This window comes from Rhipicephalus microplus, chromosome 8 (genome assembly GCF_043290135.1).
Source record: "Rhipicephalus microplus isolate Deutch F79 chromosome 8, USDA_Rmic, whole genome shotgun sequence".
Lineage (NCBI taxonomy): Eukaryota > Metazoa > Arthropoda > Arachnida > Ixodida > Ixodidae > Rhipicephalus > Rhipicephalus microplus.
In genome coordinates, this window is record NC_134707.1 from 118,529,511 (window position 1) to 118,557,352 (window position 27,842).

Consider the following 27,842-nt stretch of genomic DNA (forward strand, 5'->3'; position numbering starts at 1 on the left):
CGTGTGAGATCCTCTAGGGTTGTTACAATGATCTTTTTGTGCTCGGTGGTAGGGTCAGAGTCGATGTGTTTGTAAAATTGTTTGTTATTTAGTTGTCGCTTGCCTTCCTCAATGTAGTCCGATCTATTCAGAACAACAATCGCGCCTCTTTTGTCTGCTGGTTTATTGACGAGATCTTCGCAAGTGCTCAACGCGAGTAGTGCCTCTCTTTCTCTTTTTGATATGTTATTCATGCTTCCACCTTGTACGCATGTATAACCTTGAACGCATGTGTTATTCACGTTTCCACCTTGTACGCATGTATAACGTCTTTCTGAACCGCGCCTATATAGACATCCAGATGTCGATCTCTGTTGGCGGCTTCGGTCCATTGCCGTGCGATTACCCCTCGAAAAAGTGCGTTATCTTTTTGGGGTTTATCGAAGAAATATTTCTCCAATCGTAAATTTCGTGCGAAGTCGTCTAGGTCTTTTAGGAGCGTGAATTCATCGTACCTTCCGTTGCCAGGGCAGAATGTAAGTCCGCGTAATAGTACACTCAATTCTTCTTTGCTAAGTTCTTTATCGGAAAGGTTAATAACGTTTGGCTCTTTGGGGTGCGGTGGCAAATTTTTTTGAATGTGAGGTGGTTTGGTGTTTTTTCTGTAAGCAGCAGTGGGTATAGCTTGTGACACAGTCTCGCGCGAATTTCTTCCTCTCAAGTTATTCTATTTCCTCCGTTTCTTGGGGCTCAAATATGTCGAGTTCTTTACCTTCCCACTCCGAAAGAGGAAAGTTTAATTCTTACATACCGCTCCTCGTCTGTCAGTGCGTTTGGAGTCTTTCTACAGTGTTCAATGGTGACCTTAGTTAGCTCCTGTGTGGCGCGATCGAGAATTTTGTTCCACCGTTTCATTTCACCTTCGGCAAAGTTATGCATCGATGGTGTTAGCCACAAGCGCAGCCCCTTCGGAGCTGTACTCGCCAGTACATATTGTTCGAGGCTTTGCACGTGAAGTTCGTGCCGTATTCTTTTGTCAATAACTTTTCTAAATTTAAGAAAATTTGGACCCGTTCTATGGCCTAATTCATCTGAAACGAACGATGTTTGCCCACTCGCACAGCCAGTATGTCACTTTGCACAGACGCAGCGAATAGAGCCGCAAGGTACCCGGAGGTCGTACCTGGTTTGGGTTGGAGCCTCCCGTGACGAGCTGGCCTGTAGACGACTGCTGTTGGCTGCTGGTAGTTGCTGCTTGCTCTTGGATAATGTTGGTTGCAGATTTTTTCTGCTTGCGGGTGGTTGATTCTGGCCACTGGTTGCTCTTCATTGTGGTACAGCTGGCCGTCGTTATTGGCCCGGATTATCCTTCACCGTCATTTCTGGGGTGTGTCTCTTAGGCGTCGTCGACAGCCGTGGCAAGCGTGATGGCGGTTGTGCACTCGGTGAGGGGGTTCCCAACGGGATATGCTGGCCAGTAGAAGGAACAGCGGCTGTTTCTGGGGCTGCTTGGTTCTCTTTCTTCCTTCGCTGCCTCGACAGGTGGCATTGGGAGGGTCGCGCCGCAGTGCCTAGGAGTAGGATGGCGTCTCCCGAAGCTCGTACACATCCGCCTCCGGTTGTGGCGCGTTGTCCAGCCAGTTGGTGATGTATGGCCTCCGTAGGTCGAGGAGCAGGTTGTAGACCCCAGACGCCAACAGAGATCACGGCAATGGACCTCAGACGCCAACACAGATCGACGTCCGGATCTCTATATAGACGCGGTTCAAAAAGATGTTATACATGCATACAAGGTGCACAAACCAAGCATGAATAACATGTCAAAAAGAGAAAAAGAGGCACTACTCGCGTTGAGCACTTGCGAAGATCTCGTCAATAAACCAGCAGACAAAAGAGGCGCGATTGTTGTTCTGAATAGATCGGACTACATTGAGGAAGGCAAGCGACAACTAAATAACAAACAATTTTACAAACACATCGACTCTGACCCTACCACCGAGCACAAAAAGATCATTGTAACAACCCTAGAGGATCTCACACGCGAAGGCGCCATTGATTCAAAGCTTAAAAAGGCACTTATTACGGTACATTCGGCGCCTGGTCGTTTTTACATGCTGCCGAAGATTTATAAAGAGAGAAACCCTGGCAAACCCATTATATCAGGCACGGGAACGTTAACGGAACCTATTTCCAGTTTTATCGATTCTTTAATCAAAGACATGCCACCCACACATGAGTCCTTCTTACGTGACACAAACCATTTCCTTCGGGAAATATCGAGCATAAAAATTCCAAACGGTGCATTTCTCGTAACATCGGATGTTAGCTCACTCTACAGAAATATCCCAAATGACGATGGTGTAAGGGCGCTTGTTGAATCGAATGGCACCCACAACCCTGTCGCATATCCAAGCAAAAAAGTAATTGAAATCTTAACAAGACTTGTACTCGAATTGAACAGCTTTGAACTTAACAACCAGTGCTAGCTTCAAATCAGCGGCACGGCAATGGGTACAAGAATGGCGCCAAACTACACTAACATGTTCATGCACCACATAGAGTCCAATTTTCTTTCATCGTGTGATATCGAACCATTATTATATAAACAGTACCTAGATGATATATTCATAATTTGGACGCATTCGGAAAACGAGCTCCTCAAATTCATACAGGCATTTAACCAAGTACCACCCAGCATAAATTTTACACACTCCTACTCTAACACTGAAATAAACTTCCTTGATGTAATCATTCGAGTTGACGATGGTGCGTTGGTAACTAGCATATACAGAAAACCTACGGACAGGCAATAATACCTGCACTTCAAAAGCTGCCACCCTCAACATTGTGAGAACAGCATTCCCTATTCCCAAGCACACAGATTCCGACGAATCTGCTCCCGCACCGAGGACTTCCACAAAAACAGCACACTATGCGCGAAGTACTCCGTAATCAAGTATACCCGCCAGCTGTCATCGATGGCGCCATTAAAAAAGCTGAAAATCTGGACCGCTAGATTCTTCTCAACCACCAGAAAAACGCCGATCAACACCGCAACAAAAACTTGCTATTAACTTTCACGAGCAACCCACCAAACATAAACAAGGTCCTAAGAAAACACCTTAACATATTAGAACAGAGCGTGCAACTATCCAAAATTTTCACTTCACCTCTTTGTGCGGTATACAGACGGCCGAAAAATATAAAGGATCATTTAATAAATTCAAAGATAGGCGTGAAATCTCAAATTGGGTGGCACCCTTGCGGAAAAAGCAGATGCAAGGTATGCAAACACAAGCAGACAATGACAGTGGCGAAAAGCACCCACTCGGATTTTAAGCAAGAGATAAAAGCTGCACTAGACTGTGACTCAGGCAGCGTCATATACCTCCCGGAATGTGGGGTATGTAACAAGCAATACGTGCGCCAGACAGACACTCTGTTTAGAATTGATTCAACAACCATCGGGCACATGTGCGATCCCTGCCAGGCCTTCCACTTTCAAAACACAGCACATTAAAAGACCCCTGCTTTGATGACATCAGGGTTACACTATTAGAAAACAATTTTCGAACAATCAGAGAACGGGAACAACGGGAATCTTATTTTATCTACAAATTTAACATAAAATATGGAATAAATGAACACCCGAGCACTCTGTCAGCGTTACGACCACTAAAGACGCAAACGCTTCTCTCTAATCAGTCCGTTCTCATTACAATACTATTACCCGCTAACAAAACTTTTAGCCTATGCATCTGACAATATAAAAATGGTTTGCCTCTTCAAGCGCAGCCAGATAGCACTGATAAGCGGTCCCGAATGTCGTACAGCCCCCCCCCCCCCTTTTTTAACGCACATTTTCTGTTTTTTCATTGACAGGAGACATTGCATATAGTGAATATCGATGGCAGCGTCTCAATTACCGGCTTTTTCATTTCTCCCAATGCCACCAGCATGCACACGAAGCACTTAAGCTCTCCCCATCAATTTGTCCTAAACTTGAAAGAGGAATGAGCCACCAGCAGATTACACGGGAAGGTGAAATACAAGAACGGCGGCACACTGCCCACTTGGGGAAGAGTGAGTGCGGGGGAGGTATTGTTGACAATGATTGCATAGCTCGTCTACCTCTACCCTACTCTGTTGAGATGCTGCCCCTTTCTAATTCCCCCGTGTCGGTCTTGCTTCTTCTCCTAGATTTTTTTTATACTTTTAACGTTTCTCCCCCCGTTTTGTTGTATCTTTTTTCTTTTTACTTTTCTTTTGACCCCTTTTCTTTTCTTTTGACTCCTGTCTCGACAGGCTATAAGAAGACACCGAACATGTGTAAATATTATTATGCCTTGAATAAGACGGAACTCCCATCGAAACGTCGGCAGAATAAACGGTTATGTGAAAGCGCATCTACTTTCATATTTGTAACCTTGCGGCAACCGAAGTTATTCTTCTGTATGTATGTGTGTATATATATATATATATATATATATATATATATATATATATCTATACACACACACACGAACGTACGAAATCTATATACTTGGATGAGGTAAAAAATACCTCATCCAAGTATTTTTTACGTCAACACGCTCAGTCAAGCCACCTCAGCGCCTTGCGTACGATGCAAACATTCAGCAGCTAGTATAAACTCTTTTGTAAAACTTTTGTATTGGCAGAAGGATGTATCAGGCACGTGTTATTCCCCTACAACCGATATGGCACCGCACATGCGCAGTGTACATCTACCAAGGTATAAATACGGCGCATGCAATAAAACGAGTCATTCTTGTTCTGCACCTTGCTGTTGCCTCCGTCATTTATCAACACGATACAATTTGGACAATGATTAACATAAATGCAGGTGATGTTTTTTTTTTTTTTCGAAATTTATACCGTGGCGAAGTATAAAGAATACTCACGAGGTTGCATATACATTTTTATTGTAAAAGAATATTGTCATCAACCGAGTACACCAATTTCGCTAAATAAGTGCGCTGTAAGTGCACAAAGAATCGACTGCAAAACGAACCGACAAAGTTCTCAATGGCTATGATAAATTGATAAAGGAGTTTTAGGTAGTTCTATTTATTTTTCAAACAACCTAACAATCATTGTTTTTGTACCAGCCTCGCTATGCAACTGCAGAAAAAAAGAAGCAACGAAGAAAATGAAAACATGACTGTGATAACCTGCGGTCTGAAAGTGGGACGTACCCACAGGAAGAGCCACAATGCGTGAATCGGCTGTAACCTGTACAAGCGAAAATAGAAGGGCGCGTGCGCCTCGCTGTATCGAAAGCATGGCGAACACACCAGGTCACAAAAAACTGGAAGCGAAGGCTTCACTAATATCACGATAGTTATAACGCGAGAATAGAACGACGACAAAGAGACAAGAAGGGCACAAGTGCTAGCTTTCAACTGAGTTTATTGCGCAGAGCGCGAAAACATATAGAGGAGACAATAAACCATGTGACAAAAACTATGTGGCACAAAGAAAGAGCAATGCATGAGTAAAGAAAAAACAAATGCAGAGAAAAAGGCGAAGAAAAGTCTATAAAGAAACGAAACATAAAAGTAGAAGTGATGTAACTACTTGCGCGCACCGAACCTTTTGAGGAACCTTAGTTCTTTCTCGGGCAAAGACACGGAGGGCTTGCTAATGCATGACACCCGTTCGCGTGCCATCTGCACGGCCTTGACCGTAACTCCGGTGTGCTGCATCTCTGTGCTTACACAGCGTCACTGTACCCTTGAAAAGGGGCTCACAGTTACACTCAGTGCAATGCTGAGCAAGAAAATCATCTTTCCCGTTTCTTGCATTTCTAACAGGGATGAGCGCACCCGAGTTAACGTCGAGGTCGCGCAGATGGCACGCGAACTGGTGTTATGCATTATCAAGCCCTCCGTGTCTTTTCCCGAGAAGGAACTAAGGTTCCTCGAAAGGTTCGGTGCGTGCATGTAGTTATATTACTTTTACTTTTCTGTTTCGTTTTCTTTTAGACTTTTCTTTGCCTTTTTCTTTGCTTTGTGTGTTTTTTTTTTTTCCTTTTTCGTGTATTGCTCTTTGTGCCACATGATTTACTGTCTCCTCTACATGTTTTCGCGCTCTGCGCAATAAACTCAATTGGGAGGTAGCGATAGTTATAGATCGTTAGAAGGACACGAAGCGCTCGTGTCCTTCTTTTCTCTGTGTCGTCGTTCTGTTCTCGCGCTATAACTATCGTCATGTCATACCAACTAGCCCAAGCTGCCACACTTCATGAAAGTTAGCGCTCGTGCCCTTCTTGTCTCTTTGTCGTCGTTCTGTTCTCGCGCTATAACTATCATCATGTCATACCAACTAGCCCAAACTGCCACACTTCTCTAATAGGTTAGTAATGAGTACAACACCTGAAAAGTCACGGCCTCTGATTGAGCGAAACGAATGTACGAAATCTATAACTTCAACACAAAACCGTGCGCATAGATGACAAAGCACGAAAGGAGGATTGGATCTAAAAACAAAACACGGTAAACATTCTAAAGAAACCCTTAACGCCATTAGAAACACCACATGGAAATATGTAAATGACCGCAAAGTCCACAATGCAAATTTAAGAACTCTGCCGCGCGAACACACACAGTGGGCTCCCTCCCGCATTAATTATTACTTGTTCGGGAATATCTGACACGTGATTCACATTGCAAGGACCACTGTCGCAGCTCTGGCGTGGACGATGATTAAATGCTCATGTTAACGCAGCGTGTTTTCCAGAAAGTTCACTGCTCGACATGATAAGAAATCTAACGAAAGATATACTACCATACGCTTGCAAATATCCGAAAGCGACAGCTTGAATACATATATCAAATCTGCTCTCGCATGAATCATACCACGCGCCGCAAACCCACTTTGATTAATTTGAGTTGTCTTCATACGTTGAGATATGTGGTAGTAACGACTCTGAATTGTATGCTGAATTGTATAGAAATGGTTCATAATTTTTTTTATTGCACATTTACATTTCTTACACAAAACTTTTTTATGTTGCGGTTTTATGGGGGGACTATTGTTACGAACATTTCGTTTATTTTTGAGCAAGTGCAAGATAAGTTGAAGAAAAAGCTCATATAACAGTTAAAAAAAATTATGCCGCAATAAACATACCTCACTTATGTACAAATATAAGTATACAAAGTGGCATCAAATGGAAACACTTTCGAAGGCAGAAAAGTCGCCTTCGATCCAGTCAGCATCATCTGGGCGTGCACACTTTTGTGATGTTGTTTCATTCATTAAGAACCGAGTCTCAACTCGCAAGTAGCACCTCATATGATGGACTGACATTCAGCGAATCAGATTTTGAATCAGTAGTCAAAAGGTAACTTGAAAGAATCGTCACTCAACTCACTTGCAGCAGAGCAACTGGCACTGACATTTATAGGCCCAAGAGAACTGAGCAGGTGAGCATACTGGCGAAAACTGTGTGGTTGTGCAAGTGTCCAGAAGTGAGGAACCAGTAGTAATCTTTCACCGTGTTGCCAATGAGACAGAGGTGCTTTTTCTGAATGTCCAAAAAGGAGTTGCAACCACAGCGACATTGCGTGCCTAAGTCAGCACCTGCACAGACACAGGCGTAATCCTGCCCTGAAGAGCAATGGAAAAGCTAAAGTTTCATCGCAAGAGAAACCAGTGTACGTAAGGGAAAGTGTACACAACGTGCTTGAGTTGTCTCGGTTTCTGTGAACTAGAAGTGCAGAAAGCCCTGTAGCACAATGTGCCAACGATAGTGCAAGCTGATGTACAGCTTCCATACTTCCCAATCGGCACGCCAAGCAAGCTCACATCGTAAAGCGAACTCAATACTCGTGGCCTCGACATCAAAGCAACACGACTTTCGCTACTCACAAGCCACTTACATACATCTCGCACCTTGTCCCTTCCTGTGATGAGTGTTAGCCAAAGGGACCACCACGTGCTTTGCAATGAAGTGGCAACGAAGAAACGCAGAAAGCGTTCTGAAAGCCAACTTCAAATTTTTTTTTTAACCATAAAGTGGTCTATCAAACGCTACATCGCGAGAAGTTTTTTGGACCACATCAGTACGAAAAATGCACTCAAATATGAGACAAGTCGCATATTTCTGCCATATTCAAATATTTTTCCCAGGAAGATTTGAAGTCTATTTCCACCCTAGACATTTTTGTACGAAAGTAAGCTTTCCTGAAAACTACAACAATATGAAGATTTCTTAGAGAGAATTCCAGCTAGCATAAAAAAATAGCGAACTTTGAAGACTTTTGTGGTTTTTGAAAAAAATTAACTGCTAGATAAATGCAGACATTTCTGAATGCTTTAGTAGCACAACTAAACAGAACCCCTTTAGTAGCTCAAGCACTCTTTCAAAGTTCCGCAAAAAAATATCATTTTATATACATTTTTCTATTGTGCACACTTTGGCAAAAGCAAGCTAACTTTGAAGGGGTGCCACAGTCTTCAAAAATATTGTTCGAGCAAGAATGTTTGGCCGCAATTCTCCTTGAGGTATACGAAAAGAGTGTAAATTTTATCGGCAGAATCCATAATGGTTGAGCGCCACGTCTGGGACACTTGGCATGAAATGACCCATATATATATATATCTCAGTGAAAGTAATAATTTAATATGGGCCAATTGTTTTTGTTAAGATATGGGTTTAAAACAGAAAGGGAGAGTCATCCGCAATGATATATATTTTCCAACAATTTCGCGAGAAAGCTCCCTTTGTCAGGAAATGAGTTGAACTAGCGTCGACATATGCTTACATTCGTGAAGCTCAAAAGCATTTTTTTTTTCAACGAACATTTATGCTTCATAACTATTGGAAATCTAAATGTCTGCCATTTCATTTTTTAAGAATCCCATAATTTTGCAAATAAATATGGCACCTGGCATCTAAATTGAGCCTAATGTGAAAATCAATGTCAACGACAGAAACATTGATGCGACACATTTCTGGATAATGAAAGATAATGAAACTCGGCTCTCCCCCAACGCCAGCTTAGAGTATTACATACCTGTGAAGCAGGCCGTGTACCATGCAGTTCCAACTTTATTAGTGCAATGATCGAGGCCTCCATTGAATCTGCATGGTGCAACATCCACATAAATGCAATCAGAACTGTTTGCAACTATGACCTACACAAGCAAGCACACAAAAAGTCATTATCGATATCATCAATGATCATTGCGAGCATTTCCGAACGCATGCCAGAATTCACACTCTGTGCTGCCAACCTTTAGGCACGTCATCAAGTTCGAAAAAGTTCACTGTTTCCGTCCAAGTTATATTAATTATGCTTTCGGCTTGTAGTGCTTCAGTAAATTTAATATTTATAACAATGAAATGTTAAAAATGTGAACAATAAGACTTAATGTCCAAATGAACCAAAATAGGTGCTGCACCAACAGTCATAACTATTAAATTCGAGGTGCAATTCGAACACGACGTGGGAGATACGTAGTGAGAATACTACCTTGTACATCCAACCTCCACAATCACCACACCTCTAAGCTAAGGCACGCTATCACAAAGAGATTAAAAAAGTTAATAGTTAGCAGATTCATTTTGCATACAATTAGCCATGGTACGCAAAGTTACAGTTCGATTTCAATAATTCTGCTTGAATGCACAGCCTATGAAAAAAACAGTAAAAAAAACCTTTCATGATGACCTATTCATTAGTTTCTTCAAAAAAATAGCTTTGAAGACTTCAACCGAACTGTCTATATACCGTATTTACTCACATGATCCTCGCACTTTTTTGGACAGAAAACCGATGCCAAGTTGGGGGGTGCGAGAATTACGCGGGGAAAACTTTCCACAAAAACGTACAGAGCGAAAAAGAAAACGAAGAGGCTGCAAGCCAGGATTCTCACACCAGAACAATAAAAGGACAGGTTCAACACAAGGCTACATTTATTTGAGACACAAAAGGCACAATGAAATACCTGAGAATTAGAATACCGTACGCAAAGCTTGTGGACGTAGCGGTAGCGTTCGTCGCTCAACAGGAGTCGACAAAAGGTAAGCGAAGGACGTCAGTATTGGGCTGATGGCCATTTAACAGAATCGTCCACAGTTACCTTCTGAAGAAATAAAGTTTACCATCAATCCCAATCTTAGGAGCACAGAAGGCCCCACATGTCTTGGTGGCTTTCAGCTGCTGTCACCAGTAGCGAACACAAAACTCATCTATTCCGAAGGGCCTACTGGAGGCCCTGTTGCCGTTGTTTAGTGCATGATTAATCACTTTCAACTTGAAAGCAGCTGTGTAGCTTCCATATCGCCTCATAACGTAACAAGATTACATACACATCATACAAATCACGCCGCAACGCACACTAGCCACTTTGGCTTGTATTGGATTGGATTGAATTTCGGTGCAATAATAGTACGCTCTATGCTTAAGAGATGGGGCCAGACAGCGCATGCTATCATCATCAGTGGCTGGAACGAGCAGACAACATTATTGCGGCAAATTTCAGGGGTGCGATAATTACTTGAGGAAAAAAAATTTATTTTTGTCGAGCGATATCGGGGATGCAAGAATTTTCGAGTGCGAAGATTACGCGAGTAAATACGGTAGTAAAGAAACGGTCGACATGTCTGAAATTCAACAGCATCATAACTTGGGATATACTTTGAAGCAGTGTATTCTCCTTCTAACTAAATACATTAAATATTACCGTAATTACTCGATTTTACCGCGCCCTCGATTGTAACACGCACCCGGTTTCTACGACGAAAAAAAGAAGTAAGACATCGATTGCAAAGCACACCCATTTTTCTCGTTGGCCCGCACGATCACACCACTCGGCAAAACGACTCCTTTCGCGAGCGTCTTCCGTTTAAATATGAGGTACGGGGAAGCTTGGGCCTATCTGATGTGCAACGAAGCATTGCCGTCACTCTAGTTTTACCGTGGCCCGATGTCAGCACACGAACTTGCTTCGCCCCCTTCTTCTCGACGGTTGTGGTGCCAGGCATGTCGAAGTAAAGAGGCGTCTGATCAGCATTCCCGATTTGCCCAAGCAGGTAGCCGTTGTTGTGCCGCAAGTTTAGGACGAACCTCTGAAAACTGTGAAGCTTTTCTTTCGTACTTTTCCGGCAAATTTTGGCATATGCCCGTTCGCCTTCGGAAGGAAAAGCTTTTCCTCTTCATATAGTTAGGTAGCCAGCACCTGCTCGCTTTAAACTGGCTCCGCATTAGCCCTTTTTCTAAGGCTAACTGCATAGCCTGCACTTGGAGCAGTTCTGTCGTCACGGGCCGCTCACTGCTCAATCATATACTCGCCGAGCAGCTCTTCAATTCGCGGAAACCGACCCTGCTATGGTCCACTGAAGCCTTTGCGTGAATGTTTGCTGTCGACAATATTCTGCTTTTGTTTCCGCCAGTCCCGCACGCACGTTTCGGGAACTCCGAACGACCGCGATGCGGCCCGATTTTCGTCCATTTTTGCACACGCGATGACTTTTAAAAGCGACATCGTGGTGCACTCGAGTTTTTGGAGACGGCCCTTCCATGCTGTCGGTGCTAATGCACTACAAGATGACAAATTCCTCAGCACATGTACGAAGTGGTGCACATGGGAAACACATAGGCAGAAATGGCCGACGCGCCATGCCCGATGCACATAGGGGGCGGCCATTTTGGAAATGCCGATGGCAATAGAATGACCGTATTCCTTTTTTTTTTTCGTACTCGATTCTAACGCACATGCGATTTATGAACTCGCTAAACCGAAAAAAAGGTGTGCGTTAGATTCGAGTAATTACGGTAACTAATGTCTTAGCAACAAGGGCGCATTTCTCCCCTTGTGGGAATGTGAAAAGAGAGATGCGACTTTATTATATAAAAGAAAAAAATTCCCGGCGAGTTATTCAGGAATCTGGGCAAATATCACCGCCTAGGTGTGAGCTACCTCGACTCGCGGGATGGCTCGCAATTGCTCGTCGAGGGCACTCTCCCAGCACATTCAGTTCAAGGCTGCGTCCCTGTCTGGAGCCCCACCTCCACTACACTACCGTGACATATGTTCCAGGGTTGCCCTGGCCTCGAAAAACTTTCAGTGTGGCGAATTAAGCTCTGGGTAACAGAAAATTCAAGATACCGGATTCAGAAACATTTTCGTCAGCCGTTGTCACTCCGTGACCGCCTGCTTTTTGTTCAGTTCTTAATGTGGTGACAGAAATTTGCACCTGGCGAGTCTGTAATGCTGTGCAATATCCTTAAAACTAGTGAGGCAATCCTCCCACACCGAATGCTCACCCTACGCTCTTCTGCTTACTGTCGGCACTCCAGTTTCACTAATGTTGCTGCAAAAGGGCTGCCGATTGCGTGGCAACGGCCGCGAAAAATGATAATGCAAAAAAAAAAGAAACTCCAAGCCTGCGCGGGAGGAGCAGCATAGTCACAGCGAACGCTAGAAGAACGGCCTTAAAGAGCCTTTTCTATACATTCTGGGGATTGCTGCAAGCACACTTGCTGGGTACCCACTAAAACATTAGCAATAATTTCTGGATGGTAGGCCAGCATTCGCTATGCTATCCTTGGTCATTCTTCTGAGAAACGCGGTATCGGCTAAACACGTAAAAGGAATGTTGTGCTAATTGTTTATGCAGTGGCTGACGACGATGAAGAATTATGCCTGAAGTGGGTATGTGCCACAGTTAATAGGTGATCAAGAACAAGGTTTTGCAATGGGTTGGAGCATTGGTGACCCACTCATTATGCTATTCACATAGTGCAATGCCTGGTTCTTTTGCTGTCCACTTTATTACTGATATTAACACAATTATTCTTCCGACATCAAGCCCAGCCAAGGCAAGTTTGGAAACAAGTCCCAAGCACCGGCATGGCTCGGTGGTAGAATAGTACTAGGCTGGCACGCAGCGGACTCGGGTTCGATACTGAGGTTTTTTTTTTTTTTCTTATTTCGTGCGATAGTGGTTACGGACACCGGCAGCGGACAGCTACGGCGCTGCGCGTAACCCAAGTTGTGTTCTCATAACAGCTTTTGTTGAAAAAAGAATTCCCACAAAAATAAAAATAAATATAGGACATGTGTATCAAAATCTCCCGTCAGCATCACCTAGATATAATAATAATACAAGCATGGCCTGTGCATAACGGCAGGCTATATAACAGGCGATATCTCAGCTGCTACATACCCTGATGGGTCACGGCATTGGGCTGGTGCGTTGAAGTGAATTCATACCACTGCTAGCGGTCACTGACAAGCTCTCTCTTTGCAACAAAATAGCGGAAAAGCGGTACACTTTCCACTTTATCTCTATCAGCGACCGCTGCAAATCAGCCGATGTAGAGTTCGAGGCTGTTTGACGTGCGCTCTTCGAACTCGTATTACTCATGATCGTACATTTACAACAACGTGCAAAAGATAAGGTAACGCCCGAGACACTCTCACTAGAAAACTCTATACTGAGAAAAAAGAATCTATTAAAAAAGGATGTGCTGAAGAAAAACTGAACTCAGGGATGCAACTGCTGAAATAAAATTTGGAGCAGTTTTTGGAGCAGCAAAAGTTTACTTTTGAAGCACTAAAATGCAAATTTAGAGCAAGTTCCGGACAAAAAACCATTCAATTTTTGTCACAAAAGACCAAATTTGGAGCAGTATAAAAAGAGAAGGTTCACATCTAGAAAACAAAAAGAGTATGTACAAACTATTCAACATCCTCTGAATCGTGCAGAGTAAAGATGAGCACTGCTATTTCAATAAAACTAGTATTTCTAACCACGCCACAGAGCAAAAAATGGTAAATCCACATTAGCATTCTCCGCATCTTTCAAATACTTTAAATTTAAATGTGAATCTGCCAAGTTGGCAATCTTGAATATCAGGGGATTAGTGAAAGTGAGGAGTAGGGGGCGAAAAAAAAAAAAAGAGGGCGCATTTTTTTTTTAAGTTGCAAACAATGTCATACACTGCTCCAAATGCTTGCCCATAACATTTTCAGAAATCAGCAATCATACTAGTACTCACAGTTTTGATGCGTATACACGTATGAGTAAGTGAACAAAATGAGCTGCGTCTTGCGACTAGTGCTAAGAGCCCTTAGAAAACATTACGCTTTTCTGCAGGACGCTGGCGTACTGTGACGAACGTAACTTAAACAGCGTTCTGCACGAGTTAGAGCAAGGCCATGAAGTTTTCTAACACCGCTAAAATCCCTCCTTTCTTTTTTTCCCCCCACGATGAAGTTAGGTTGAGGACGCAACATCTCAGCTCACTTGCAAGACACATTTTACCAGATAAAGTAACAGCATGCGCTCGTCGATGTGGCGACAGTATTGTATATTTATCGCCGCGCGATGCAACTAATGCAACTTAAAGACAGAAAAAAGTTTCGGGTGGCTCAGTTATGGCGAACGACACGGTCGCCCGAAACGCTGGTGTTAGCAGCACGCCTATTCTGCTCGCGCGCGAAAAACTCTATACGCGCTTTCAGCTATAACTGCTAACATGCCATAGCCACGTTTGCTGACAAGGAGGTTCATATTTCCCGCGAATTGTTGGTGTCTATGGCAATGTATTTTTGTCTAGAAGTTGCGTCGTCCAACCAATAGGTATTTGCTGTGGTCAGCGAACCGATGGGGTGCACCTTTGTTACTTTAGCTAATCAATAGCGTCTTGCGAGTGCCCTAAACCTATGGGAATGTTTGACACCGCAGTTCAGGGCTAGGGTCTGCGCACTTAGATTGATGGCGCAAACTGCAGGTGACCAAAGTGGCTTCAATTTCTCGCTGAAATTCGTGCAACTAAGCAAATTTTGGGGCTAGTGAGGAATTTTGGTGCAGGGTGGTGCAATTTCAGTAAATTTCATGGTTTTGGTGCAGCTCGGCACGGAAATGACGGTTTGTATCAAATTGGCGCAATTGGCCCAGCTGTTGCACCCTTGATTACTGCTTACCCATTTTATAATCAAGAAGAATATGTAGTTTGATGTCTCGCTGCCGCTGTTTGTGTAACCGCTCCCTCGAAACTCGCAGTCTTCCTTCAAGCTCTGCAATCTTGCCCTTTGCTTCCTGGAACCGCCTGCAAGGCACTAGTTCATCTTCTTCATCAGTCCCAGAGTCCAAATCCTCCCTGCGTCTTTTCCCTAATATCTTGCCTTTTCCAGGTTTCTTCAGCAATTTTGAGTGGTGGCATATTTGTTTTGTATCCTAGTAAAAAAAAAATATATTAAGAGCAAAGTTATGTGCACAAAATCTGTGTTAGCCCGCTTTGAAAATGTCAAAGCGTCGTTGCTGTCAACTACTCCGTTAAGACACAAGTATGCAAATTACAGGTGAGACCCATCTAGTACTTTTTTTTATTTAGTCATACTATTAACCCTCACTTAATTGAGGATCGTTACAAGGAGGATGAAGTATTGAGTCGCTCAAAATTACATAAATATTTGAAGAGCATTTGTAAGATGAATTCTGTACACAGGGAGAATGAAGTACTGAGTTTCACAATATTACATAAATGTTTGAAGAGCATTTCAAAGGTGAATTTTGTAATGTAAAGCACACTTCTATGAGACACACAATTATATATTTTTTACTCATAATATTGGCAACATAGCATTTATGACTTATGGAACATTTGTAAGGAAACACATACATGAACACTGATAATCTATCCATAATCAACAAGATGTCTGTCAAAAGTAACTTTAAACTCACTCAAAGTACTTTTTTGCACCACATCATTCGGCAACTCATTCTACATTTTAATAGCATCGGGAAAGAAGGAAAATTGGAATAAATCTTTTCGAACATACATTGGATGTATGAGTGTCCTGTGCATTGTTCTCGGAAACCTTTTATAAGAGCCCGTTAAATAACCATTCTTATTTACTTCCACCCCTGAATGTAAGGTCTGGAAAAGCATTTTCAACCTCTGTTCGCACAGACTTAATTCTAACGGTTCTAACTTACAGACTTTCAACATTTCAGTTATAGAATCCTTTTTCAGCATGGTGGTCACCCAAAGCAACCGCCCTTTCTTCAATTTTTCCTCTCGAAGCACATGAGCCCTGCGTGTCAGATTTTAAATGGCGTATATTTTTAAAGCATTTGACAATCTGACAAAGATGGCGCTACAAGACAACGTGCTTGCAATTTTTTGGAAAAATAGTCGACTGAATGTTTTTACAAACTATATTAAGCTACAACTTAAGTTTTTACTGGTCATTGGCATAGAGTTTCCTAAATATACACAACAGGGAACTCTATCGCTAGTGTCTATGGGAGCTGCAGTGCATGGTGCTTCAGCGAGCATGGTAATAATGGGCAGTACACGGATTTGTCTAATCTTCGTACTTCTGGCTCCATGTGTGTTCGTGTGCCCTGGAGCTGTTGTTTTGTTTCACGTAACAAAAATCAGCAAATTTTCAGCGGTTGGCTTCACCACCTTATTGTTTTAGGCTTACCAATTCGAATCAGGTCACGAGATTCAAAAAGATGCGTCTTTTTTTTTTTTTTTCAAAACGAAACGGAATCCAGCAACAAACAAAGCCGCAAGTGCAATTCGCTGCCTGCAAGTACGAAGACCAGGCAAATCTGTGTACTACCCATCATTCCCATGGTCCCTGAATGATCGCAGCGCCAGAGTCCCCTCTAGTTTTTTTAGGAAACTCTATAACGACAACGTTGCACGAACAGAGCCGCATTGCAAAATTTTCCTTCTTTCTTTTTCCGACAAGCACATGCATTTTTGTATTTTCTGTCTCAGGACTCTGACGCTTGAAGTGCAACGGAAGTCCTTGGACGGCTGCAATGAAATCTGGGGACAGCGTTTAAAATGCCGATAGCTGAATATGTGTTGGCAAGAAGCAATCTGTCAAGGTGCAACAGCTACCTTGATTCCACAGATGAATCATGGATATTGGTACATTGCCTTGAATTTCGTACTCTTCTGTGGACGTCACGCGAAAAAATTATTACAGATTTATTTTTACGATATTTCACGAAACTGACATGAGAAATTTATTTACCTGAGGTTACACAAGTGCTAGCCTTGAAACACGAGCTACCAGCAATAAGTGTGTATCTAAGCACGTTTGCTGTTGCATGATCAATAATAATCATAATAGTAATATTAATATAATAATAATAATAATAATAATAATAATAATAATAATAATAATACGGCAGGCTTCTGCCGACGGCAGTACTAGCCTAGACAAACCAGACGGCCTTCAAGCCGAACCAAAATTGTGGCCTAGCCAAACATGCATAAATTTGTAGACGTAATATTGTGGTTCAAAACTCAGATATGCTGTGCAATATGTAGAAGCAACAAACATCAAAATAGTGCATGTACCAACGTGAAACCTAAAGAATGCTTTAGCCAATGTGAAGGACAAGTTGCCAAGCAGGGATTTCCTTGGTCTTGTTTATGCCATAAGTTACCACAATTGTGACAACCAGTACATCATTGACACTGGTGATTTCAAGCAAAGAGCTAAACAATAGAAATATGATGCCAAGAAACAATGCATGGCCTCGACTGTGCTCGCTGAACACGCAGAATCCACAGACCACCAATAGACAAGTCAAACACGTGTGTTATGGACATAGAAAAAACCCGCATGTTTCCACGGAGGGGGGGGGGGGGGGGGCACTCGACTAAATGCGTCACAGAGTGCTGGGGGCTTCGCGTGAATGTTGCATAATTGGACATGGTTTGGGAATGCTTAATTGTTATTTTGTCTTTAATATTCGTATGTATTGAATGAAGGAACAGCGGTGTCTTCAACGAGCGGTGGGACACTGATGTTGGGTTGTGCCCCACTACTGGTTGAAGGTACTGTTACTTCCATCGCATCTACTGAAGTAAGCAAAGCATCAAGTCAAGCGAAAGCCAAGTAAAGACTCCCTTAATTGAATTCTTAACGCAAAATCCAGTGCCTACATATACGGAGTGGTCAGTGAACGATTGTGCAGTGTGAGCAGTCAGATTTTACTAGCAGACGCTGCCTGCGTGAGCCTTGCAAGGCAAGAAAGGGGGGGAGCAACAGTTGGCACAAGACGCGAGCATGCGCACTAGGTGTGTAGACACCACCACCAACGCAGAATTTGCGAGTAGGTGTGACTATAAAATGCTCCTCATTTAAAATAAGCTCGCATCATGCATGCACCTGGAATCCAGATACTGATGACTGTACATACGCTGAACAGGAGTGGTGGGACACTTCTGACAATGTTCTCTCACTGCTTACATCATGTATTTAGGCATACTTAGGTACGCCGTGCATTTCTTATGGCTTTTATTGTAAACAGGGCTCTCTCCCATATTGAATGCCGAAGCGTCAGTAAACTTTGTGTTCCATGAGTCTGTGTATCTTTTCGCGTTTACACTAAAAAGCAACAGTTATGCACTTTCTTTTTTCCCACCTCTTCTAGCAGCTCACTGTAGTTGCAGTTGGAAGAGCAACATTACAAGCTTTGATCAATGGTAATGCTTATTTTGTGGCGGCCGCACAGAACTTCTGTCAGTTTCCATGACCTGGCCAAGTTTTTCAGAAATTCCCCGACTTTTCCAGGTTGGTAGACTCCCTCAGTGCCCCACAAGCAATCATCGAAATCAAGAAATCTTTTATTTAGATTAAGTGCTGCTACGTGAACAGCTTGGACTACAATCAAGCTTCAGCCCCACCGCGATGGTCTAGTAGCTAAGGTACTCAGCTGCTGACCCGCAGGTCGCGGGATCGAATCCCGACTGCGGCGGCTGCGATTCCGATGAAGGCGGTAATGTTGTAGGCCTGTGTGCTCAGATTTGGGTGCACGTTAAAGAACCCCAGGTAGCCAAATTTTCGGAGCCCTCCACTACGGCGTTTCTCATTATCATATGGTGGTTTTGGGATGTTAAACCCCACTTATCAATCATTACAATCATGCTTCAGGTGGTGGTATTGGGCAGTGATCGAATGTCACAGTGACGATTAAATGTTGTCTGGATTACCATATGAGTGATTGTTCCATCAACACATCGACGATTCTGGATTTCGATCGAAAAATATTACCCTAGCCAGAATTAAAATAAAGCGCCCGTGTTACACGGTCTCATTCGTTGGCGAATAAGACTGAAATCTAATAGATATTCCTTAAAGGTGCCATTACAAGCTGTTCTGCAACAGGGAGATCGCGGCCTACTAGTTCCCCGATCGAGCATGATTGCGATGAACGGCGTCTGTGCAACGGCTCGCGATTTGCTCTTTCCACAGAGATTCGAAGTTAGCATCGTGGAAGTCAGGCAGCCCACTGAGTCCTGTGTTTGGCCCCGCCAAGCCATTATGAGACCGCAACGCCGTGTTTGCGCTTGCTGGGACCCCCCCCCCCCCCCCTCTTGTCTTTTGCAATGTTTTTTTTTGCTTTCTTTTGGTGCCCAGAATGGGGGAAAATAATTTAGTGCATCGATTTTACTTAGAGCGGCAAAACATGATTACACTTATCGTTAAAAGCAAATCAATCACAGCTACAAATGAAAAAAAAAAAAATGTTGTTACACCTCTCCCCCCTTCCCTGCTCGGGGGTTTTAGGAATTGATTTGTTGCCAGGTTGGTAGGTATGCCTACGGCTCACTCTTTTGATGACGCCACCTCCCCACGTGTCTCCCATGCTCTATCCTGCGCTCAGTGCATGCCAGGTGGGGGGGGGGGGGTGGTGCCTTAGTTAAAGTTTGCTCGTTTATAGCACCGTTGTTTATTTGAAAATGAAAAAATAAGGCCGTTGTAGGCATGTTGTAAGAAATCGCAAATACCGAATTTGCAATAAATTTGCTATTGCAAAATAGCTTCAGTGTCCCTTTAACCTATGCTCTGTTGAATCAGCAGTATCAATGACCATGACTGAAATAAAAGGCTTCAGTTCAAGTAACTTTGGTTTGAAAGGATATTCGAAGACTAACCTGCCTTATGAAAGAGAAAGTGTTTCCTTTGCCATTAAACTCTCACACTATATGCAAGCAACACTGCACAAAACAGTCCACTGGTATACAAAAGTGTGTCCAGTTACTAGTGCGAGCAGATCAAGTCAGCTGTTTGAGTTTTGTGTAATGCAGGGGTGAAACAGCCGAAGTAGAATTCGGAGTAATTTTCAAAGGAGCAAAATTTCACTTTTGGAGCAGTTTTCAGAAAAAAGAAAACATTCATTGTTAACCACGAAAGACTCAATTTGTAGCCGCATAAAAAAAGGCGTACATTTAGAAAAAAAAAAGTATACACAAACCTTTCAACATCACCTTAATCCTGCAGAGTAAACATGAGCCCTGCTATTTCAATAAAAGTAGTATTTTGAACCACCACATTGAGCAAACAATGATAAAGTCCACGTTAGCATTTGCCGCATCTTTCAAATGCTTTGACAGACTTGGCAAATTCAATGTGGATCTGCCAAGCCGGCAACATTGAAAACCAGGGAATTAATGAAACTGAGGAGTAGGTGTGGCAAAAAAAAATTGCGCACAGTTCTTTTTAGGTGCCAGCAATGTCATACACAGCTCCAAATGATTGCTCGTAACATTTTTTTAGAAGTCAGCAATCATACTTGTACTAGCAATTATATGGCTTATACACACATGAGTAAGCGAACGAAATTAGCTGTGTCCCGTGACGGTGCTAAGAGCCCATTCCAAGTAAATGAAGTTCCCATTATCATCATTAAACGCTTTTCTGTGGGGTACTAGTGTACCGCGGCAAAAGTGGTTTAAGCAGCGTTCTCCATGGGTTAGAGCAAGGCCAAGAAATTTTAGAACACCACTACGCCCCCTCCACCCTCTCTCTCTTTTTTTTTCACGAGGGGGGTGAGGTTTGAGTCCCAACTTCTGAGCTTACATGCAAGAGGGGGTCTAACAGATATAGTATCAACGGCACGCGCCAGTTGATCCGATGACAGCACCAGATATTTATCACCGGGATGACACAAATAACAGACTTAAAGACAGAAAAATGTTTAATGTGCTTTTGCTATGGCAAGCAATGCGGTCGCCGAAAACGCTGGCGTTCACAGCATATCGACCATGCTTGTGTGCGAAAAACGTGGTAATCTCATCCAGCTATAGCTGCTAATATGCCATAGCCATGTTTGCAGACTAGGAAGTTTGTATTTCCTGCGAAGTGTTGGTGGCTACAGCAATGAATTTTTGTCTAGAAGTTGTGTCATCCTGCCGAGCAGTATCCGCTGCCGTCAGCGGACCGATGGGTGTACGGCTTTGCTGGTCGATCTTTAGCTTTAGCTGGTCGATCGCGTCTCACTGACCTAACGGCAACATATCTGACCCCGTGGTTTAGGGTCTGCGCGCTTGGATTGGTTGATGACGCTAACTGCAGGTGACCAACGTTGCTTCTATTTCTCGCTTAATAAGCGCAACTGAGATCAATTTCAGGCTCGTCGGGCATTTTGGCATAATTTCAGCAAATTTCATGGTTTTGGCGCAGCTTGACACAGAAATGGGGATTTGTATCAAATTGGCGCAGCTGTATAACCAACCCCTGGTACTGCCAATCGATTGATACTGCTAATGCCAGGCTCTCCCTGCAACCCAGGCTATATAACAAATCTGGCCTCTCCAACGTTCCCACATGGCCAACGGCCCGCACTGCTACGCCAACCACTGCTTTCCTACTATATTATCACTTCGCTGTCTACAGCGCAGGCACTGATCAATAATAACACTCTTTTACAAAGCTGCCATTCTTGTCCATTACTTGCAAAGAAGAAAAATGGTCTCGCAAACTTAACAAGTATGCAAATACATGGACAAGCACAATGCGTTCAAACAAAGCACACAACTTCAGCCTGGTTGAAGCTATGTGCTCCATCTACCTCTGCCTTGTCCCTTGTTTTTGGTGCTAAGTAGTTATGTCTGCAGTAAATATGCACCAACTATCCCAATTTGCCTATCTAAAAGGTCCATGTTTACACGTATCCAAGTCTTCTGTGTCTTTGTCAGGTTTGCATGCAACCATTTTACACTTTGCAAGTATGAACCAGCTCGCTCAGTGGCAAGCTTTCATGTCGATTAGATGTCCTCAAAAAAAAAAAAGTGTAATTTTCTGTTATTAATATCGTCAACATAATGATGACCTGGAGCGTTGACTTCTTGAGGCGAGTGCCTTGGCAGCTTTCTTCAAACACTTGCTCTGGCACAATCCTTCCTTGCCTTAGTTTACGAGAGACTAGGTTGTCCATGCCACCTGAAGAATAATCAATCAATGAATCAATCAATATAACATATTCAGATAATACAATACAGGTGAATATGCAAGAGAAGGTCCCAAGATTACTAGCTGTAGTAAAGGAGTTGGCAACACCCAAGAGAAATTAATAAAGCAAATGTAGGGTAACCAAAAAAATGCCTTCCATTTGTTACGTATCAAAAAAAAAAAAAAGAAAACACTTCTGTGATTACTTATTAAATACAAAAATTTGAAGTTCAAGCTAGTCAAGATTTATGCGACAAATAAAACATGTTTATATTTCACTTAAAATCTTTTTTTTCCCACTTATTTCAGTGAAGTGTATATTACATAATAAGATGCATGAGTAAACGATACTCACTCTTTCCTAATCATTATGTACTTTAGGGAGCAACGAAAGCTCAAATAGTGCAAGCTACTGATTTTCGGAACTTCTCATGCCAACTAAGGTTATTAATGAATAAGAAAACAATAAAATAACGAAGTTGCCAAGGCTCGACAAGACACCTGTGCCATGCGGCCACATATGATAATGATTGAGCCTGATCGAAATTGACTTTTCTGATCACGATTGACTCTTTTATGCAAACTCCGGAAGGGAGCTAAGCAGTGCATACAAACTTGATTCCGATGGAGCTTCGCAGCAATCAGCAGTGAACCATGTCACACTGGTGGAAAACCTCAAAAAACATGATATCTGTTTATCTGCGTAAAATATCGCAGATAAACAACAATAAATAGTCAGTGCTCAACAGTATGCAAGTACAGTGATGGAAGTGACATTTTGCTTTTTGGAGCCGATTATGGAACAGAAAAAATGGTGCTTTGGAGCAGGCTCAAGTGTCTTTGGGGCAGCTTGAGTGTTATTCTATTGGTGTTTTTGGAGCAGATGCATGTTTACAAAAACTCCTGAAGTCTAAAACATCATGTAAGCATCTAATAAATATTTATATTTATTATTAAACATGCTGTATGGTAGTATGCAGCTAGTGTGCAAGCAGTATAGTTGGCGTAGATCATTGGAGGTCAATAGAGTCTGGACTTTCCTGATGTTCAGGCTGTGGAGCACACCCCTTGCAAGTGTCCCACTCGAGATATAGCTTTAGCACATGATATAACTGAATCAACAGTTAAGTATAGCACAATTAGCTTTTTAAGAGGCATTTTACCTTTTACTGCATACCTGTGTTAAATGCTCTCAGCTGTGTGAACTATAGACATCGAAAAAAGGTGAAAAAAAAAAGAGACTGAACGAAACAATGCAATTGCTAGAGCTCAAACCCCATGCTCAATTTTTTTTAATTTTATTGGAAAGCACGATTTAATTCCTATATAAATAAAAATACAAGATACGTATTGGAGACCATGGCCTGATATGTGTCACCCCTTGAAATTTTTCTGGGTTTACGCCACTGAGTAGCATACTAGGATGATAGTGTATACAGCTTGCTTTTGGCTTCACTTAGGCTCACAGAATGGTTCCATGGTTCAACTTCATTCTCTTTAGTTTGCCAATACCACTTTGGAGCAGGTTTCAAGCAGTTACCAGTAAACATTGCACATTAGAGCAGTATTTCTCTTTTGGAGCAGTTTGGAGCAGCACTTCCACCTTTGCAAGTATTTATTTGGCACCTCTTCTCATCATGCCAGCAGTGGTTGCAACTTTTAGCTTAATATTGACGCGTGTGTACTGGTGAACCAAAACGACGATAAGGGGATTTGGCGGGCACCAGGTAGTGGAGCTCTGGCTGATTGAAGATAAAGAAGGCGACCTTGCTGTTCGGCTGCTGAGAGTCGCTGTGTCGACGTTTTATCTGCCTTTGGTTCGCGCTGTACCGCGACACTGGTGGAAGTACTGGGACGCAACCCTACCTAATGCTCCATGCTCCCACTGAGAGCCGTTCATCTACCTCGGACGCATTGTCACCCATTGCAACTCCCGTGCACCGGTTCAGTCGGCGGCTGATAGGCCTCGCTCCAGAGTTCACGCCTTCCACAGAACCTCGCAAGTGCCGATTACCTCTCCAAATGGCCAACGTCAGTCCGCAAACGGTGCCCCAAGGCTCCCCGCCAACACAGCCTTCACAGGTAACCATCTTTCAACCGCTGGTTCCCTATCACTTTAGTGGCGGTGCCCATGAAGACGTGGACGACTGGCTTGAGCACTACGAGCGTGTCGCCAAGATTAATCTGTGGCCTGAACAAGAAAAGCTCTCACGCGCCTATTTCTACCTTGATGGCGGTGCGAAAATTTGGTATGAAAACAGAGAAGCCAGTCTGTTAACTTGGGGTGACTTCCGACAACAGCTTGTCGATACGTTCACCAATGTCGATCGACGCGACCGTGCGCAGCAGCTGTTGGAGCTACGGGTTCAAAAACCCAATGAAAGCGTTACTATGTTTGCTGAAGATATGACTCGTCTTTTTCGTCGAGCTGACCCGAACATGAGTGAAGATAGGAAGTTCAGCTACCTCATGCGCGGCGTTAAGGAGCAACTTTTCGCCGGGCTAATGTGCCACCCTCCAAGTACCGTAGTTGACTTCATCAAGGAGGCTACGGCTATCGAGCGGGCGCTCCATCAACGATGCAGGCAGTATCATCGAATGTCTAGCAGCGCCCCAATCAATGCTGCCGCCATACCTGAGGATCAAAGCTCCCTGCGAGACCTCATTAGGGAGATAGTTCGCGAAGAACTGCAAAAGTTCCGGAATCCAGTTGCTCAAACCCCCGTTGCATCCGTCGCTGAACTGGTACGTGACGAAATCCGCCACGCATTTTCTACCGCTAGTCCTGGTGACGAGCACGGTCCCATGAGCTCTGCCGATGCTCTGCGACGTTCACCATCTGGTACATCGCTGCCATATCACCCAGTGCCGACGCCCCCTTGGTCATCGCGGCAAGAGCAGACCCTAAGCCGACCGCCAAGCCAACCGACGTACCACCAGGCGTCCACAGCAGCACCATGGACATCGTCGCAAGAAGGGAGGCTCAGACGTCCACCGCTCCGAAGAACAGACGCATGGCGCACAATCGATCGACGTCCACTAGGCTTTAACTGCGGAGGTGCAGGTCATATTGCCCGTCATTGCTGGCACCGCAGTGATTCGTTCCGCCCTCTTCGAACATGGTCTGACAATCGACGTGCGAACGGAGAATACATACCACGTTGGGAGGACGACTCTTTCCATGGAGCCCGTTCTCACGTTTACGAATACCGTACTTCTGACGAGGAGGCAATACCTACCCGCCAGCCAGGTTTGGGACGTCAATCCCGCTCTCCTTCTCCCGCTCATTTACCTTCGTCCCACCGACGTACCTCCGCGGACCTTAACGCAAGAAGGTCACCCAGCCCGCGATGGGGAAACTGAGGGCGGTGACCTCCGGGGGTAGGGTTGCAGGCCATGAAGATGACGACGAAAAGCCCCCATTACACGACGCTGTAAATCCGACAAGACGTGAGAGCGACGACATTGTGACCGCTGACCTGAGTGTTATTCTTGACGGCCAGAAAGTAACAGCCTTAGTGGACACCGGTGCCGACTTTTCTATCATCAGTCAGGACCTCGCCATCCGCCTCAAGAAAGTGAAGACACCGTGGACAGGCCCTCAAATAAGGACGGCAGGTGGTCAGTTATTGATGCCCCATGGAAGATGCACAGCGAGAATTGACATAAAATGTTCTTCTTTCGTTGCCTCGTTCGTCGTTCTCGCCGCATGCTGCAAGGATCTAATTATTGGTATGGACTTCTTACGAGAGTACGGCGCCGTCATCAATATCCCAGACAGTTTGATGACATTCCGCAACAGTTCGGGCGCACCTGATTGTACACAGGCGCAACCAAACCAATTGCGTCTAACTGATGAGGATGTGGTTCTCCCTCCTCGGTCATGTACGCTTGTTTCTGTGGCAGCCGCTGTCTAGTTTGACGGCGAAGGAGTAGCAGACCGAATAACCTCGCTCCTCTTCACACACGGCATTTCCGTCGCAAGAGGTATCGTCAATATCGCCGCTGGACGCACGGACTTGCTTCTGACAAATTTTAGTGATGAGCGCCGGCACCTTCCAAAAGGCATGACCGTCGCTTACTTCGACGATATCGCGGACGCAGAAGGCTGCTTGGCAGTAGTCGACGAGGCGCCAAAACTTTATTTGACACCAGTTCTTGAAGTTAGCACTACTTTGCCCAAGAACGAGCGAAAGGGGCTTCTTGAGCTACTGGCTGAATTCAAAGACTGCTTTTCGACAACATCAAGAGTTGGCCGCACGCCTCTAACCAAGCATCGGATAATTACCGAGGACATGGCGAGACCAATTCACCAAAACCCCTATCGCGTGGCTGCAAAGGAACGCAAAGTGATACAAGAGCAAGTCAACAAAATGCTAGAAGATGACGTCATTCAGCCCTCAAAAAGCCCCTGGGCGTCACCTGTAGTACTCGTTAAAAAAAAAGATGGCAGCCTGCACTTCTGTGTAGATTACCGAAAACTCAATTAGGTGACAAAGAGAGACGTGTATCCACTTCCTCGTATAGATGACTCTCTCGACAGACTTCGACATGCTCGTTACTTTTCATCGATGGACTTAAGGAGTGGGTATTGGCAAATCGAGGTAGACCCAAGAGACCGCGAGAAGACTGCTTTTGTGACACCAGATGGCTTATATGAATTTAAAGTGTTGCCCTTTGGTTTATTTCAGCGCCTGCTACCTTTCAAAGACTTATGGATACCGAACTTTCTGGGTTGAAGTGGAAAACCTGCTCGGTCTACCTTGATTATGTCGTAGTTTTCGCCGCAACATTTGACCAGCATCTTAAAAGACTTGAGGCAGTTTTACAAGCCATACGGTCTGCGGGCTTGACGTTGAAGCCTGAAAAGTGCCACTTTTGCTATGAAGAGCTGCAATTTCTTGGCCACGTTGTCAGTCACGCAGGCGTTCGTCCTGATCCTGAAAAGATCGCAGCTGTTGCACAGTTCCCTGTGCCGACTGATAAGAAGGCTGTCCGACGATTCTTCGGACTATGTGCGTATTATAGGCGATTCATCGCGGACTTAGCACGCATCGCATCGCCGTTGACCCGCCTCACGAGAGAAGACGTTGCTTTCCAATGGAGCAACGAAGAGGAAGCTGCTTTTAAGAACCTCCGCCAGCGACTACAGGCGCCTCCAGTGCTTGCCCACTTTGATGAGAAAGCCACAACGATGCTATACACTGATGCCAGCAATATTGGTTTGGGAGCTGTGCTTCTGCAGCTGCAAGAGGGCACAGAAAGAGTAATCACCTATGCAAGCCGAACATTAACACGCGCCGAGACTAATTACTCCACGACTGAGAAGGAATGCCTCGCCGTGGTATGGGCGGTCACGAAATTTCGCCCATATTTATACGGCCGCCCTTTTAAAGTCATCAGCGACCACCACTCACTGTGTTGGTTGAGAAATCTTTAAGATCCTACCGGGAGATTAGCGCGTTGGAGTCTCAGGCTGCAAGAGTACGACATGACTGTCGTACACAAGTCAGGAAAGCGCCACATGGACGCCGACTGTCTATCCCGCTCACCCATTGAATCGGAAACTCTATCCGATGAGGAGGAAACAGCATTTCTCGGTGTGCTTGACTCAACCG

The 27,842-nt window shown here is 44.0% G+C and overlaps 1 protein-coding gene across 1 annotated transcript in view; it reads right to left on the reverse strand.

The window, feature by feature from the left end:
• Nucleotides 1–27,842, reverse strand: part of LOC119165906 (uncharacterized) — a 139,557-nt gene that overhangs the window by 107,145 nt on the left and 4,570 nt on the right. Inside the window, exons 2-4 of the mRNA XM_075872507.1 lie at nt 22,106–22,215; nt 14,941–15,193; nt 9,021–9,088 (exon numbers count right to left, since the gene is read on the reverse strand). Of these exons, the coding sequence (XP_075728622.1) occupies nt 9,021–9,088; nt 14,941–15,193; nt 22,106–22,215 (431 nt within the window). The remainder of the gene's footprint in view (nt 1–9,020; nt 9,089–14,940; nt 15,194–22,105; nt 22,216–27,842) is intronic.